Consider the following 15,299-nt stretch of genomic DNA (forward strand, 5'->3'; position numbering starts at 1 on the left):
TTTGGTGATGTTTCCCTTGTCCTGTCCACCATGTATTAAACCCCCGTTTCGTTACGTCGTGTGTATGCGTCCTTCTTCCTCGCCATGTCCAGCCATTGTGACAAATTCTTTTGACTCCTATTTCCTAATGGAATCTAAAGTATTTCACACATGAAATTAGTGCTACAAAGTTTCGCACACTGAATTTAATATATCATGTAAATTGGAATGGGATTATCTAAATCTATATACCTATATTTAGGTATATAAGGTATATAACACAGACAAGGAATTTGGTTACGGATATTTTCTTCTCTCAAGAATATATGATATAAAAAAACAACACGAACTTGGATGACCCATGCAATTAAGATTTTATTCACACACATGCACAATATGCACAGATCATTAAGAAGACAAGACAACATACATACATTCCAGAACTCTCTGCACTGAGTTAAGTTCATATTTAGAAGTTTTCACTTCTAAAATCTACTCAATACAGTAAAATCTGGGTCTGATAAAAGGATGCTATATTTACCTCATTTTAGTCCGCCCAATCGAAGCATTATGCAATTTCACTCCTGTGCTATTTTCAGGACAACTATTCACGTCCAGATGGACCCATGTGAAGTGTTGCGATCCAGCAGAGTATTTCTAACCAGCGACCCCCAAGTGCGCCTGTAATCAGATGAAAAGAAGGGGCGCGCCCGCGGGGTTCAGGGAGGGAGGGAGAGAGAGAGAGAGAGAGAGAGAAGGAAGGAGGGAGGGAGGGAGGGAGGGGGCAAGAGGAGGGCGGGGGGGGGGACAGAAGCTCTGTTGTTAGTTTCGGTCGAAGCGACAGCAGGGAGCAGTCGGACTCCGTGGTGGCGGGATAATTATAAATAGAATATTTTTTAAATTAATAACCGGAGGAAAAAAGAGGACTGGACTGGGACTTTTTTTTTTGTATTCCAGATAAAAAAAACTCTTTAACTCTCGCAATGGACTCCTCCTCGGCCACGAACGTTGTGGAAAAGTTTCGGTTTCAGTGACACCGTCTGCAATGGGTCGCCGGGTCCTGCTCGTCTTGGTGCTGCTGGCCGCCTTTCTTCGGAAAAGCGGCACCGAAACCCCCGCACCTGGTGCAGGTGAGTCCCGGCGTCCGGGTGGGAGTGTCCGGGGGTGAGCGGGTCCACTCCGGGTCCGCCACCCACCTCCCATTCACTGGGCAGATAAGACCCGCTGTTCGGTGTCGCTGGAACATGCGCACTTGTAATATGCATTTAAGAAAGAATATCTGTTCAGGCGCATTTAATTAAGAATATATTCACATTTATATTCACGGCATTTATCAGACGCCCTTATCCAGAGCGACTTACAATCAGTAGTTACAGGGACAGTCCCCCCTGGAGACACTCAGGGTTAAGTGTCTTGTTCAGGGACACAATGGTAGTAAGTGGGATTTGAACCTGGGACTTCTGGTTCATAGGCGAGTTACCCACTACCACCCTTTACATATATTTATATATAATGCAAATATTGCCATATATATTCATAATACATATTATGTATATACATATAATGCAAATGCACACACACACACACATATGTGCACATAAAACTTTGCAACATGCAGTAAAAAGTACAATTACCTGGGCTGGTTAGTTAGTATGATAGGTAATAGTTAGTTAGTAGGTGATGAGCGTAGAATTCATCATGAGTTCAATTCATGTGCTTGCCTGATTTTCAGCGGCTCAGGGCAGTGTGTGCGTGGACGCCGCCGCCAACATTAACCCTGGCTGTACAGATGAAATTCCTCAGCAGAATGACAGATGACTCTTGTCCGCCTGTAAAACACGATTTAGCCTTGTCCATTCAAGATCAAAAGCGTGCAGAAAGCACCTGCCCTCAGGCCCAGTAACGTATTCCGTAGCCCATTCACTTATAGGCAAGAATCCACAGGCTAAAATGCCTAGAATGCAATGCCTACATTGCTCCTTTTAGGTGCTGAAATCTCCAATCCAAATAGAAACGTGACTGCACTGTGACATTCAAATTTATGATGTTGTAATATTGGTTCTGATCTGTTACAGATTAATATGTTGCACCTGCTCATTCATTGCTTAGTGCATAAACTTGAAATATATAGATATATATATATATATTAATTAATGGATGTCATTTAAAGTAACCTGAAACCCGATATGGCCACATTGTCCCCATGGATCCAGATGATCCCCACTTTGCAGTTTGAGCAGCACCGTCTTAGTGGGGAGAATATCTTGGCATCTCCCTAAATGCCTTGCTGACGCCCGCTCTCGCTCCCTTTCTCCTCCTCGCTCACATTCACTCTTTCGAAAAGGTAGCTGGAATGGTGAGAACATTCCTTCCTTTCTCTCGTGAGGAACCTCCCTCCCCCACTCCACATTAATGCCCAGTAGCTCCCAGCGCTCTCCCACCGCAGCCTGCTTCAATCGTCAGTTTGCCGTTTTCATTCGCCCCCTATGCAGCTGTTCGCTGCTGCCAGGAGAGTTGGCAGATTCGCCCCTCTGTTTCTCGTAATCACGCTCTCCCGGAGTCCACATTCAGTCGAATGTTGCATTTCTTTCTCCTCATGGTCATTATTGGGTTCAGTTTCACTCGTTTCTCTTCTAGCTAAAACCTTTTATACTGTTTCTCCAAAAGCCTCTGGCTTCTTCCTCCCACTAAACAACCATTTAACAACTCTGACAGTGTTGTTCCAAGGAGGTAGAGGGTGCGAGCAAGCGTGTGTGTGGGGTGTAGCTTGGAGGAGATCTATGGAAAATAGGGAGGGAGAGAAGGAACCAGGGAGGAAACTGTAGGAGTGCCGGAGGTTTGAGCCGGCGATGTTTATTCCCCCACACATGTGGAGCGTGCGTTGGAGTGTAATTCATTTTCTTTACTCACTGCAGTATTCCTATAGGGCAATGTTTCCCTGTGGAATCTAACGTTAACCGCTCCCTCTCCCGTAGTATCTCCGCCAGTCCAGTGATGGAGCAACAGAGTACACACACACACACACACACACACACACACACACACACACTTTCTATCAGCGCTGTCAGTATATTCGCACTCACCACACTCATCATCACCTTTCATCACCCAACAAGACCATCCTCTTCTACTTTCTTTATTCTTTTCCACCCATTTTAGTCTGGATAATAGCTGTGTAAACCTAAATTTCCCTGGTGATGAGTAACGTATGTTAACACACGCAAGGAATTTCAAGCAAAATGTTATATAATACAGCACAACGGAAAACTGAGAAAAAATATACAATTACAGAAATATGCATATTATAAACAAGACAATACAAAATACGCAATGATACTTATGATGCATTACAATGATATGCAAGTGTGAGCTTGGAGTGAGTAATATTGTGGATAGGGAGCCGAATGTAATAATCAGAGAAGTGTATACTACATCTCAGTTTAAGCAACTTGTGCAACCTTCCTACCTCTAACTTGCCTTTTATAATTGCCAGTTATTCTTTCCAAACATAACTTTACCTAAGTTAGCCAAGGCCGTGAGTTCAAATCTCGGCTCAGACCTTGTGTGTGTGGAGTTTGCAGGCTCTCCTCTGTGTCCTCCTCCAAATGCATGTACGCTAGGTGAAGTTTCTGTAGGTGTGAGTGCGTTTGTGGGCGCCCTGTGTTGAGCTGGCCCTGGGTGAGCCCCTGCCCTGCGTCCCCGAGTAACAGGACTAAGCGGTAGTGGAGTGTGTGTGAGGCTGCTCCAGGAAGATCCAGTATGTTTTCTGGTTGCAGACATATTGATATAGCTATGACAATACACAACAGATATTTGAGTGATATTTTTCGCCCCCCCCTCAGTGCTGAACTGCTGTGAAGGAGACGTTCTTTTCCTCCTGGATTCATCTGGCAGCGTATCAGCTTATGAGTTCTCAGGAATGCTGGACTTCCTGGCGGCGCTTCTGCAGCCATTCTCCCTTGGCCCAGATCAGGTCCGGGTCGGGTTGCTGCAGGTGGGCACACAACCACACCTGGAGTTTGGCTTTGATGCTTACAGATCTCAGGATGCTCTACAGAAGGCTCTCCAGAGGACCAAGCAGCTAAGGGGCGACACCAACACCGAGGGAGCCCTGGAGCTGGCCAGGGACTGGGTTCTGAGGCCAGGTATTCAGGGCGGGGCCCGCCCAGACCTTCCCAGGGTGATTGTGTGGCTCACAGATGGGGTGGAGCCTGGGGCAGTGCAGAGACCAATGGCAGATCTACGAGAGGAGGGCGTGGCCGTGCTTGTGGTCTCTACTGGACACAGTAACTACAGGGTCCTGAGGGATGTCGTGAGTCCACCCATCGAAGACCACCTTTACTTTGTGGATATTGATGACATTAACATCATCACAGAGGACCTGCGCAATGCCATCATAGGTGAGTTATAACGTGGGGACAGTTTAAAAGTAGGTCGCTGAGAGGTCGAGGTGATAGAACTGTATAGAAAAGAAGTACTAACATAGAGCTATGTAGACTAGGCCGAGGTTTAATATTGTGGTTATAACCGGTCCGAGAGTCACGTTAGCAGGTATTAATTTAGAAATTATTAAAACACCCTGCCATCTCCCTGGCTGTCTCCTCCCCAGGGTGTGAGACGGGTGTATTTATAGAGGGAATTTCTTGTTGGTGTTGGGTAACCGCGTTGTGCACATATATAAACACAGCCGTGTTCTGTGTACTGCACAACATGTAAACCTACAGTCCAAATAAGTGGAGCGCTGGCCGTGGTGTAAATGGTCAGAGGCTTTTTTCGATGACAGTGACCCGATTTTGAGGCGACTTCATTGGCGAGGCATCCTGTCTGAATTCAGCTCCGAATGTGCTATTCCTGTGTCCGTGTGTCTGTGTGTACCAGAGATAATCCGGGCGGAACGGTTGCAGATCCGAGATGTGTCGACACACAGTGCAATGCTGCACTGGCGCCCGGTGCTGGCAGACTCGGGCCACTATGACATCAGATTTGGGCCCGTTCCCTCTGGAAATGTGGGTGACGGCAGCAGACCAGGCACCAGCCCTGGTACCGGTCTTGGGTCGTATCAGCGAATCACCCGGCCAGCAGAATCCAGCTCGGCGATGCTCACCGGCCTGCGGCCAGACACCAAGTACACGGTCACCCTGACACCGCAGTCCAATGACGACATCCTGAAACCGCTGACAACCTTCTTCAGCACACAGCCTGGTGAGGGTGGCACAAAAACACTACATTTGGTGTACTTTGATTTCATATCAGAGACGCCTGTGGCCTGGACACAGAGTGGATCGTACAGCTTGGTACTGCTTGGAATTTCAGGCAGAGTGAAATATGACAGACCGATTACAGAAACTTGTAATTCAGCTCTGTTTTTACATTTTCAGGGAACTGTAGAATATGTACAGTATCACAATATATTGTGAACCATGTGTCGCGATACATATCGTATCGTGAGATCCTTGCCAATACACACCACAAGTACATTGCTTTAGAAGAGTGGTGTAGGTCCTAATCCAGGTTTTTGGAATGACTTTATGTAGCGACTTTTTAAAAAATGAGTTCTGTTTGCTCCATGTTTTCCAAGCAGATCTCTGTAAAGCATTGTTTGAAAAGCCTGTACTCAGCAGGTTTTGGACCCAGGGCTCCTTTAATCACATCCAGCAGACAACTACTATTTGGCTAACGTTGTTCAGTTTGGTGCCTTAAACTACAGCACTGAAGATGTTGAAGATGCAACATCACAAAACAGATTCTATATTACAAATCAAATGTTTTGATTCTTACTGATCCATTGAGATCTGATGTGGGAGCAATTTGTTTACGATGACTTCTCAATCAGCCAGTAATAAAGGTGTTCGGAACCTTGATGTGAATCTTTATCATTTCCTTTTAGAAGCAGAATTCTCTGTTTTATAATGTCTGACTTTGACCCCAGCCTTCAGTGCTACAGTAAAATGCACTACATGAACATTGTTGGCCAAGCAACGGCCTGCTGGATGTAATTAAAAGCGATTTGGCATTGAAAACCGCTGCTGAATAGTGATTTATCAGGAATGCTGAGAAAACAATTAGGAAAAGGGGTTGCTTCATGTGCAGCGCAACAGTTCGTCTCGTTCACTCTCATGCAGAGGTGCTGAGTCCGGTGGTGGTGACGGTGTCGGAGGCCAGGTCGGACAGCGTGAAGGTCAGCTGGGGGCCGCTGCAGCCAGAATCAGTGGAGAAGTATCAGGTGGAATACTCTGCCCTCCCAGCCGGACAGGTACAGGTAGCCACAGTCGGCACGCAGCACAACTCCACCGTGATCAGGCAGCTGCGACCCGACACTCAGTACCTGGTGACGGTCAGCGCGAGACACGTCTCTGGCCGCGAGCGGGCCATGTCGGTCCGAGTGTGCACCCAGGAAGGTCAGGGGCGACTGAAGCCTATATATAAGGGTACAGGGTGGGCCATTTATATGGATACACCTTAATAAAATGGGAATGGTTGGTGACATTGAACACATTTTATAAGTGGTCAGAAACTTGTTCATGAAAGGATAAAGTTACCAAGCACACCATTGTTTTTCTTGTGAAATTACCAATACATTTGATGTGTCACATGACCCTCTTCCTATTGAAAAAACAAAAGTTGGATCCAAGATGTCTGACTTCAAAAAGGCCACTATGGTCACCACCCATCTTGAAAAGTTTGTCCCCTCACATATACTAATTTGCCACAAACAGGTGGTTAGATCACCAACCATTCCCATTTTATTAAGGTGTATCCATATAAATGGCCCACCCTGTAGTTCCAATCAAAAACATAATCAATGAGCAGGAAACTGGCCCTGCATTGCTTAACTACGATGTTTCGCTCTTTCTCAGAGACCCCAGCCCTGTCACATCTGGAGCTGACCACAGTGGGCAGTGACTCAGTAGAGGTCCAGTGGAAAGGCGGGGTGGAGGGTGTCCGTGGTTACTGGGTTACCTGGGGCACAGATCATGCGCTCAAAAGCTCCTCCATATATCTTCCCCCAAGCTCTGTGTCTACTGTACTCACCCACGTACCACCTGGCACACGAGTGTGTGTATCGCCCGTCTACCGCACAACCCGGGGGGGTGGCCTGTGCTGTACAGCCCGACTCACATCAGGTGAGGCCCACCTGACATATCGTATAGCAGGCATATAGCATACACCTAGGTATAATGACCTTTGTGTGTGCAGACAGGTGACAAGACTTAAAGGTGAACAAAATTAGAAAGTGAAGTCATGCACTGCAACACAGCACACAACGAAATGTGTCCTCTGCTTTTAACCCATCACCCCGGTGAGCAGTGTGTGGGGACAGTGCTTTGCCCAGTGGCAACTTGGCTGATGGGGATTTGACAACCTTTTGATTACGGGCCGCTGCCTTAACCGTTAGGCCACCACTGCCCCATGGTTCAACATGGTTTCTGTTCTGTAGATCAGTAAAAATGACGATGATGATGCCATAGGGATTCAGTGTAATGTTTTCATGTACTCATAAATGAATGGTGTGGATGAGTTCGTATTTACATAAATTATGTGATATGACTGATACAACTTGAAGATTTCTGAGTTTACCAGTCAAACCGGCGCCACCTATCTGTACATACTCAGAACTACAGACATCTAAGTGAAATGTAAACTTTGCAATGAAAACATCTGAAATATTCTCTTTGTATTCTTTATACACAGAAGCATTGACATGGAATCAAAGATTATAGCCCTGTCCCACCCAGGAGCCCACCAATCGGCTCCTTTAAAATGGAGCTTGGAAGGACGACCTCTGAAACCGGAGCACTTATAACCATAGCCACGCATGTGCGCGCACATACACACACTGCACACAGATGCCTTTGACTGAAAACAGACCTCAAAACCATCACTTACTCACACACTATAGTCGCCATGTGTACCAAGTCACAACAGGGATTCATTTAGTGATTGTGAACTGATAATAAAGCAGTGAAAGGACACTAACCCTGCTCTTACATCAGCACAGCAATTAGGGAACAATAAGAGATTTTTTTTTTATTGGTTTATTACCCTAGTAATCTGTAAGCGAATGAGAGCTGTTGCTGGAAATAACCCAAAGTTAAGCAGTCCTTACACATGACTGAGGCTCTTTTAGTCTCACACACTCATAAAAACATTTCCCTGAGGGAAAATCGGCACACAGATGTTGCAGCTGTAAGACTTTACAGATGTTGGTGATGGATGACAGTGATATCTGGCTCCCGTTGGTGTTGTAAGCAGCAGTGGGCCAACGTGTTTTTTTCTTTCATTCATTGATGTGCATAAAAAGGGAGCTTGTTGTATTTTAGCAGAAACTTCATAAATGTTTTGAGAGGCAATGTCTCATATCCATGAGTTTGCTGAACCGCTACTGCCACCCAGTGGATGTTGATGTGTGATTAAAGAGGGGCTTGGTAAAGTACAACAGCATAGTAATGCTTCTTCTGTGGCCTTCACATTAATTAAACACAAGGGGGCTGTCGGGGCTCTAATCCATTCACTTTCGTTGTTTACCTGTTCGGACATAAATGGGCATTAAAGACCATGCAAAAGATTTGCCTGTGTGAACCGACAAGAGGGCTACACATATTTCCACACCAATCATGGAATACCCCACTGCCAAACTGTTTATTTCAAAGAAATGCCCAGAAATTTCAAAAGACCTGAAACAACTGCTCATCAGAGCTCGCTGATGTTAAACCAATAAAGTCTCGAGCGGTAGTCTGCAACACTGCAGTTAAACAGAGAAGTGTGATTATAAGCTCAGTATGTACATATACTCTTTGGCTGAATCAGAAAAAGTAATTTGGTGTTGGTGAACAGAGGAACATACAACGTTTGTCAAAAAAAGACAGCATAAATAAATCCGAGTGATGGCAACACACACACACACACACACACACACATCCTTCGTATCCAACACAGTTCGACAGTCTATTATAAACCCTTAGGTGAATGTGAAGTCCTGTGTTCAGATGCTTAGCGTGTTGAGCGCTGGCACAAGGGTTAAAGGCTCCGACAGGTTCTGATTCTGGTCATGGGATGCTTTGCTTTGTAGGACCTTCTGTCGATGTCTCTCCTCCTGCCGCTTCTTCTTCTCTAGCCTCTGCTGTTCCTTCCTCTGTTTATTTGATATCTGAGAATAAGACAAACATGTGCGGGAATTTCCGTCACATTATTACAAGGCAGTGCCACAGCAAATTTAACAGCAATAAAAATTAAAACGCAAACAAACACTACTACCGACATAATATCATATAATGGGATTCTGTAATTATCACCCCTTACTAGAAAAAAAAAAAAAAAAAAAACTGTTCGTTTTAGTTCCGGTTTTTAAGTGTTCAAAGGACAACTGCCTTTTGTTCTCGGACTTTAATCATTTCAACCCCTGTTACCTTGCTTTTTTGGGATGTATTGCCCTCTGGTGGTGGGGGTGCACAATCACCACACCCTGTTAGTCGGTCTGAGTACGCCATAGTGCCAGAGCAGGGCTGCCTCCCAGTGTCTGGCTCAGTCCATTCTGAGTGACACTCTTGATCGAGAGCGCTTGACTGGCACAAATTCTCAGCCTCGGCTGTAAATAGAAACACACGGAGGGAATTGCTGAGAGGAGGAAAGGGCTGAACTCACGTAAGAGACAGAAACAGGCGAGTCTACAGACCACTGTCACTCAGGAGACAACTCAAGATTACTGCCTCATCTTCTGATGGGGTGGGTGAGGGGTCCCTGTGTTGACTCCGGCATTTGTCATTAAAATCCTGCTGTTTCTGGCAGATATTCAGGCTCTAACAAATATGTTAAATACATGTTATCACCCAAACATGGAGAGAAACTGACAACAATAATAATAATAATAATGACATGCTTCAATCAGACTGCATTAACATTGTTTATAAGAAAATACAGATTAATTGAGGGTGGTATGTTAACAAACCTCAACTCTCAGGTGGGTGGGCCTTTCAGAATTGTCACTATTGTGACGTACACTGTCATAATGGTCACCATAACGATATGCAATGTGAAGTTCCGGACAAACCTGCTTGTCTGAACCATTGATCTAAGAAAAAAAAAAAATTATGAGAATTCCCTAACAGGAAGAAGGGCTTATCTTATTATATGATAACAATATAATATCAAGTTAAGGAGATTCTGACCTCCCACAGTGGCATATTCAGCTGATGGATGACAACTCGAACTAGCCGGCTGCGAGCAAAGGCAACTATCGCATCATTGCCAGCAAACGTGCCTGGCTGGGAAAGGTTGGCCACTGAAAACAAACTCCTTAAATGAGGACTTATATCTTGCTTTATTTTCCGACAAACACAGATTCAATAGGAGTCATCTTACAGTGCTGTGCAAAGGGCACATCATCCTCAACGAAGGGCTCAAAGTCCTGTCGGTGTGATGACATGTACTGGACCGTCTCCTGGCGCAGACGGAGGTGACTTCGCGAATGCCCTTCCAGTTGATCAGCCAGGGCACGAAACAGGCAGTTGCTAGGGTAACCACACACGATTAATATATAAGCATGTTCTTACAAAAATAAACATACCAGTAAGTTCAGATGTGAATACACGTAGAGACAACAACAATACTATTCACATAAATATATAAAATTTTTTGGAGTGCTACATTTATTTCCAAATCATAAATTATACTTGTGAATCTTATCACATTTGTTGCTGAATCAAGAAATATTTTTGGGAATGGTGTGATATTTAGTTGTGGATTTTGTGGATCTCTCCATGAGAGAATGTCCACAGCATTTTGTACATCCTCAGTGGACGGACCAATACAGACCACTAATAACTACCAACATACCCGTCTCCGGGAATCTCCCTCAATTTCAGACCCAGGGCCTGGAGCTGGTTGGAGAAGCTGACGAACTCTTCGCCTTCGTCCTCTCCCGGGGGTCGATTCTTCCGCTCTTTGGCCAAGGCTCTGCGCGCCGCTCGCTCGTCGCGCTTCCTCTCCACGTCGCACTTCCTATTGCCACGCACGGGTTTTCCTGCCTGCTTCCGGGACATGGTGGTACGAGGGTACAGGTCGACGGTGTCTCTGGAAGACAGTGAAGAGTGAGAGAACGTTCTGTCGTACTAGACGCTGAAAAACAGCACAAAGACAGATCCGTGGAGCAGTTGGTCGGTCGGTGACGCGAGAACGAACGCTGCTGTCGTCATTTACATTTACAGCCCTTATCCAGAGCGACTTACAATCAGTGGTTACAGGGACAGCCCCCCCCCCTGGAGCAACTTAGGGTTAAGTGTCTTGCTCAGGGACACAATGGTAGTAAGTGGGATTTGAACCTGGGTCTTCTGGTACATAGGCGAGTGTGTTACCCACTAGTAAACCAGTCGAGCTCGGACGCTTCGGAACACAGGCGACCGAGTCGCGTTCGCAAGTTATCCGCTCCAGCAACGTCGGGAAAGGCCGCTGCGATCTCGCACTTCGCGGTGAGAAGAGGTGTCGTATCCGGCTGTTGTTGTTAGCATGTTAGCCTAGCGCTACGGTCGGCGGGTGTCTAAGGCGTGATCGCGTTTACCTCGGAAGACCCGCTCCCCAACGGGGCCACACTTCAGCTGCTGAAATCAGGTGGCGATCACCTATAAAAAAATTTAAATAAACGGGTGACCGCGCACACTCTTTCAGCCAAAAACGTAGCACAGGTTCCGGATCCTCCCAGCGCAAAGGACGCAGGTGACGTAGCAGCGTCGAATTTCCGGGATTTGTACGGTGGCCCTCAGAGCGCACGGTCGTTTGTTGTTTGCGTTTTGCATTTTGCTTTGTTATTTTATTAGCTTGGTTGACATCAAGGCAACCGTGTTTCTATTTTAACTACCACAGAAAACCACATTTTGTTATCTAAAGATAAAATCGCTTAGATTTCTTTTGATAACTAATGAGGTATAATTTATAATTTGTTTGCTGTAATGAGGTGTAATGATAATTAGACTTAGATTTAGAATTAGATTTGTCCTTAGGTAAATAAAACATTTACAACAAATCCATAAATGGCACCAATTAATAAAAAACAAAGTTGGGTTCTTAAATTTTGGTAGTCACCCTTTAATATTTAACTTTTTAGAAACTTCATGAAACATATGGTGATGATTATTGCTTTTTTTTTTGCTTTGGCTTAGTAACACAGCAAGTACTGTACCTTTGTGGATTTATTTGACTACAACACCTTTCTTGCGACGTCTTGGGTCTCAGCAGGGTAAGACTGCAATGGTTTAACTTTACAGTTCTGAAGTGAATTTCAAAAAGCAGGTTATGGAATGTTGGTTGTAGATATGTAAGCACACATTGCAAGACGTGTGAAGTGTGAAATGTGTGTTAGGAGTTAGTGAATCAAGGTTTTTGGTTTGATATAACTAAGCAAATTTCCTGGTACAAATTGGAGAAAATAAGGTAGTAAATAAAGTTATTTTGGATGCCTTTTAGTCCGGCAGAATGTTACAGCTGTAATATTCTGGAAACATTCATGATAATAATAAAAGATGGTTTGGGGTGAGCTGGGCTGCAGAGTGAAGGCAAAGGGGCCGACAAGTGCTAAACACCTCTAGGAACTCCTTCAAGACTGTTGGAAAACCATTTCAGGTGACAACCTCTTGAAGCTCATCGAATGCCAAGAGTGTGCAAAGCAGTAATCAGAGCAAAGGGCGGCTATTTTGAAGAAACTAGAATATAAAACATGTTTTCAGTTATTTCACGTTTCTTTGTTAAGTACATAACTCCACATGTGTTCATTCATAGTTTTGATGCCTTCGGTGAGAATCTACCAATGTAAATGGTCATGAAAATAAAGAAAACACATTGAATGAGAAGGTGTGTCCCAACCTTTGGCCTGTACTGTATGTTGGCTCATTTTATTCCCAACAGCTTTTGTAATAATGTTTCAGTGCAAAACGAAACTGTCAAAAAGTATTCTAATATTCAAAGCTTGGTAAAGCCAATTTTTGCAAATACATAAGCGTTGTCGCTTTGTCATATGAGCATCACCTGTTACTAATAATGGATGAATTAGGTCTCAGGTGTGTATAAAAAGACCCCCAGTCAACTAGACCTTCACTAAAGTGCTGATTATCAAGAGGCTGAAGACCAGATCTACTGCTGATGTGGCAGACACCTTCAATCTGTCTTAGCGTAGAGTACAGAGGATAAAAAAAATTGAAGAGACTGGAGACGTTTTTGACAAGACCAGGTCAGGCAGACCCCGCAAGACAACTGCTCGAAAGGACCGTTTGTTGGCTTGAAAATCAAAGGCCAGCCCATTTTCCACTGCAGCAGAGCTTCACGAGACCTGTTCACCTGAAGTCCCTGTGTCAACCAGAACAATTTGTCGGATTCTGTCTCATAATGGCCTCCATGGTTGAATCAGTGCCCAGAAGCCAGCACTAAACAAAAGACAATTGAAAAACCGTGTGCCATTTGCCACGACCCACAGCCTGCTAAAAGGATGGATGCTGGAAAAGTGGCAGAAGGAGGATTTTTCAGATCCTGCATGGATCCGAGATTCACCCAGAAAACAGTAAAGTTTGGTGGCACCATAATCATGGTCTGGGGTTACCTCCAGTATGGGGGTGTACGAGAGATCTGCAGGGTGGAAGGCAACATCGATAGCCTGAAATACCAAGGAATCTTAGCTACCTTTTTATATTCCCAATCATGAAAGAGGACAAATTCTGCTCCATCACATACTTCCATCTCCACATCAAAGTTCCTTAAGGTGAAGAAGATCAAAATTATAAGAATGGACATCGCGGGAGCCTGCTTTGTCTTGCATAACAGATGTCTGCAGGGGGAAGTGTAACATTCCTGTGTCGACGGTTGTGGGTGAAGATTCGACACCCCGGTTTTTACATGTCTTTTGTCCGACGTCAACGTGCGAAGTATCAGCCGTCAGGACCACCCACCCTCTTTGTCTTCACCAAATGGGAGGCACCGGGGGCGTGACATCAGAAACAACAGGTTCTGATTGGTCAATGACAACTTCCTGTAGGCCAGTGACAACTTCCTGTAGGCCAGTGACAACTTCCTGTAGGCCAGGGGTATAAATGTCTGCACACATGTGGAAAAGGGACCTCTGAGCTATCTTGCTCAGGGGGGTTTCCCTCTCTTTCCCTTCTCTTTCTCTTCTCCCTCTTTACTCTTTCTTCTCATGTTTACTTTCTCTGTAACCTTGGTACCTTTTTACATTCAATATTCACATGTAACTACAATAATTATTTACCGGTGTTAATAAATTAGAAACTGTTCATTTTTAACCTCTATTGTGCCATGCCTCTTTCTGCCAGGTAACATCAAATTGGAGTGGTTGAATACAGTGCTTTGTGTGGAGGGAGAAAGAGTTTTTCTACACACTCTATTCTCTTCTCCAACACCACATGGTCTTCATGTGTGGCTTTTTACAAAATGCTCCAGGATTGGCCAGCCCAGTCACCAGACATGAACATCGTTGAGCATGTGTGGGGTAGGATGAAAGACGAAGCATGGAAGACGAAACCAAAGAAGATTGATGAACTCTGGGAGGCATGCAAGACTGCTAATCCTGATGACTTCAATACATTTTATGAATCCTTGCCTATCCGCATGGAAGCAGTTCTTCAAGCTCATGGAAGTCATACAAGATATTAAATTTGGATCTCACAGCACCACTACTTAATTTGCTGACATATCTTTGTATTTGCAGTAAATTTGTTCAGTTTCTGTATAGGCGACAAAACTTTTGTCTTGCCAAAATTTGACCTTTCTGTCTTGATTAAATGAAATTTTTTTTTCAGTGAAACTAATTCATTTCAATGCATTAAACATAATTTGGTAGAGTTTTAGCTTTTCACATGAGCTATTTCTGACACCAATTGATTAATTAAAAATCAGGTTAATAGCAGGTGTCTCTACAAGACAAGCGACATGTCACGATCCGGTCCGAAATGGGGTTACTCCGGTTCAGGATCCGGACCGGAGTTTCATTGTTGTCCTGTGTAATGTTCCCGAATCGTTTTCACCTGTGTTAATTGTATAAAGCTGCCCTGTTCGTTTCTGTTCGCGGTCAGGTCTTTAACGTTATGTTCCATGTTCACCAGTGTCCTGTGAGTCTCCATTAAACCCCTGTTCCCTTCATTCCTCGTCACTCTTCGTCCTCCTCTCCGTGCACCCGCCGCGTCATGCCCGCATGGACGTGACACGACAAGACTTTTGTCAGGGACTGTATGTAGTAATAAAATGTCATAAAGTTAAAAAAAAAGAACAAACATGGGAAAAATGCAAGACTTAAACTATTTAGCTTTGTGAAGCCATTGCTATGC

The 15,299-nt window shown here is 44.6% G+C and overlaps 2 protein-coding genes across 2 annotated transcripts; one reads left to right on the plus strand and one right to left on the minus strand.

Moving 5' to 3' along the window:
* Positions 1–798: 798 nt before the first annotated feature.
* On the plus strand, positions 799–8,545 carry vwa1 (von Willebrand factor A domain containing 1). The gene is made up of 6 exons (XM_028994605.1): positions 799–1,109; positions 3,822–4,379; positions 4,858–5,181; positions 6,102–6,377; positions 6,837–7,103; positions 7,672–8,545. Exons 1-6 carry the CDS (start codon positions 1,025–1,027, stop codon positions 7,698–7,700), a joined length of 1,539 nt encoding a protein of 512 aa, XP_028850438.1. The 5' UTR covers positions 799–1,024; the 3' UTR covers positions 7,701–8,545.
* A 50-nt stretch (positions 8,546–8,595) lies between these two features.
* otud3 (OTU deubiquitinase 3) lies at positions 8,596–11,726 on the minus strand. The gene is made up of 8 exons (XM_028994606.1): positions 11,534–11,726; positions 10,813–11,049; positions 10,339–10,487; positions 10,146–10,258; positions 9,926–10,048; positions 9,653–9,776; positions 9,387–9,565; positions 8,596–9,127 (listed from the first exon to the last, which is right to left on the minus strand). The coding sequence occupies exons 2-8, from the start codon at positions 11,016–11,018 to the stop codon at positions 8,963–8,965; spliced, it is 1,059 nt and encodes a 352-aa protein (XP_028850439.1). The 5' UTR covers positions 11,019–11,049; positions 11,534–11,726; the 3' UTR covers positions 8,596–8,962.
* Between the last annotated feature and the right edge of the window lie 3,573 nt (positions 11,727–15,299).

The sequence above is a fragment of the Denticeps clupeoides genome, chromosome 10 (assembly GCF_900700375.1).
Source record: "Denticeps clupeoides chromosome 10, fDenClu1.1, whole genome shotgun sequence".
Classification (NCBI taxonomy): Eukaryota; Metazoa; Chordata; class Actinopteri; order Clupeiformes; family Denticipitidae; genus Denticeps; species Denticeps clupeoides.

What these genes read in the sequence shown, in the direction of transcription:
- vwa1 (XM_028994605.1), top strand. Translation starts at nt 1,025, where the DNA reads ATGGGTCGCCGGGTCCTGCTCGTCTTGGTGCTGCTGGCCGCCTTTCTT. An exon ending in AACCCCCGCACCTGGTGCAG is followed by an intron (nt 1,110 to 3,821) that starts GTGAGTCCCGGC and finishes CCCCCCCCTCAG; the next exon opens with TGCTGAACTGCTGTGAAGGA. An exon ending in CCGAGTGTGCACCCAGGAAG is followed by an intron (nt 6,378 to 6,836) that starts GTCAGGGGCGAC and finishes GCTCTTTCTCAG; the next exon opens with AGACCCCAGCCCTGTCACAT.
- otud3 (XM_028994606.1), bottom strand. Translation starts at nt 11,018, where the DNA reads ATGTCCCGGAAGCAGGCAGGAAAACCCGTGCGTGGCAATAGGAAGTGC. An exon ending in TGTGCCCTTTGCACAGCACT is followed by an intron (nt 10,259 to 10,338) that starts GTAAGATGACTC and finishes GTTTGTTTTCAG; the next exon opens with TGGCCAACCTTTCCCAGCCA. An exon ending in TTGTCTCCTGAGTGACAGTG is followed by an intron (nt 9,566 to 9,652) that starts GTCTGTAGACTC and finishes TTCTATTTACAG; the next exon opens with CCGAGGCTGAGAATTTGTGC.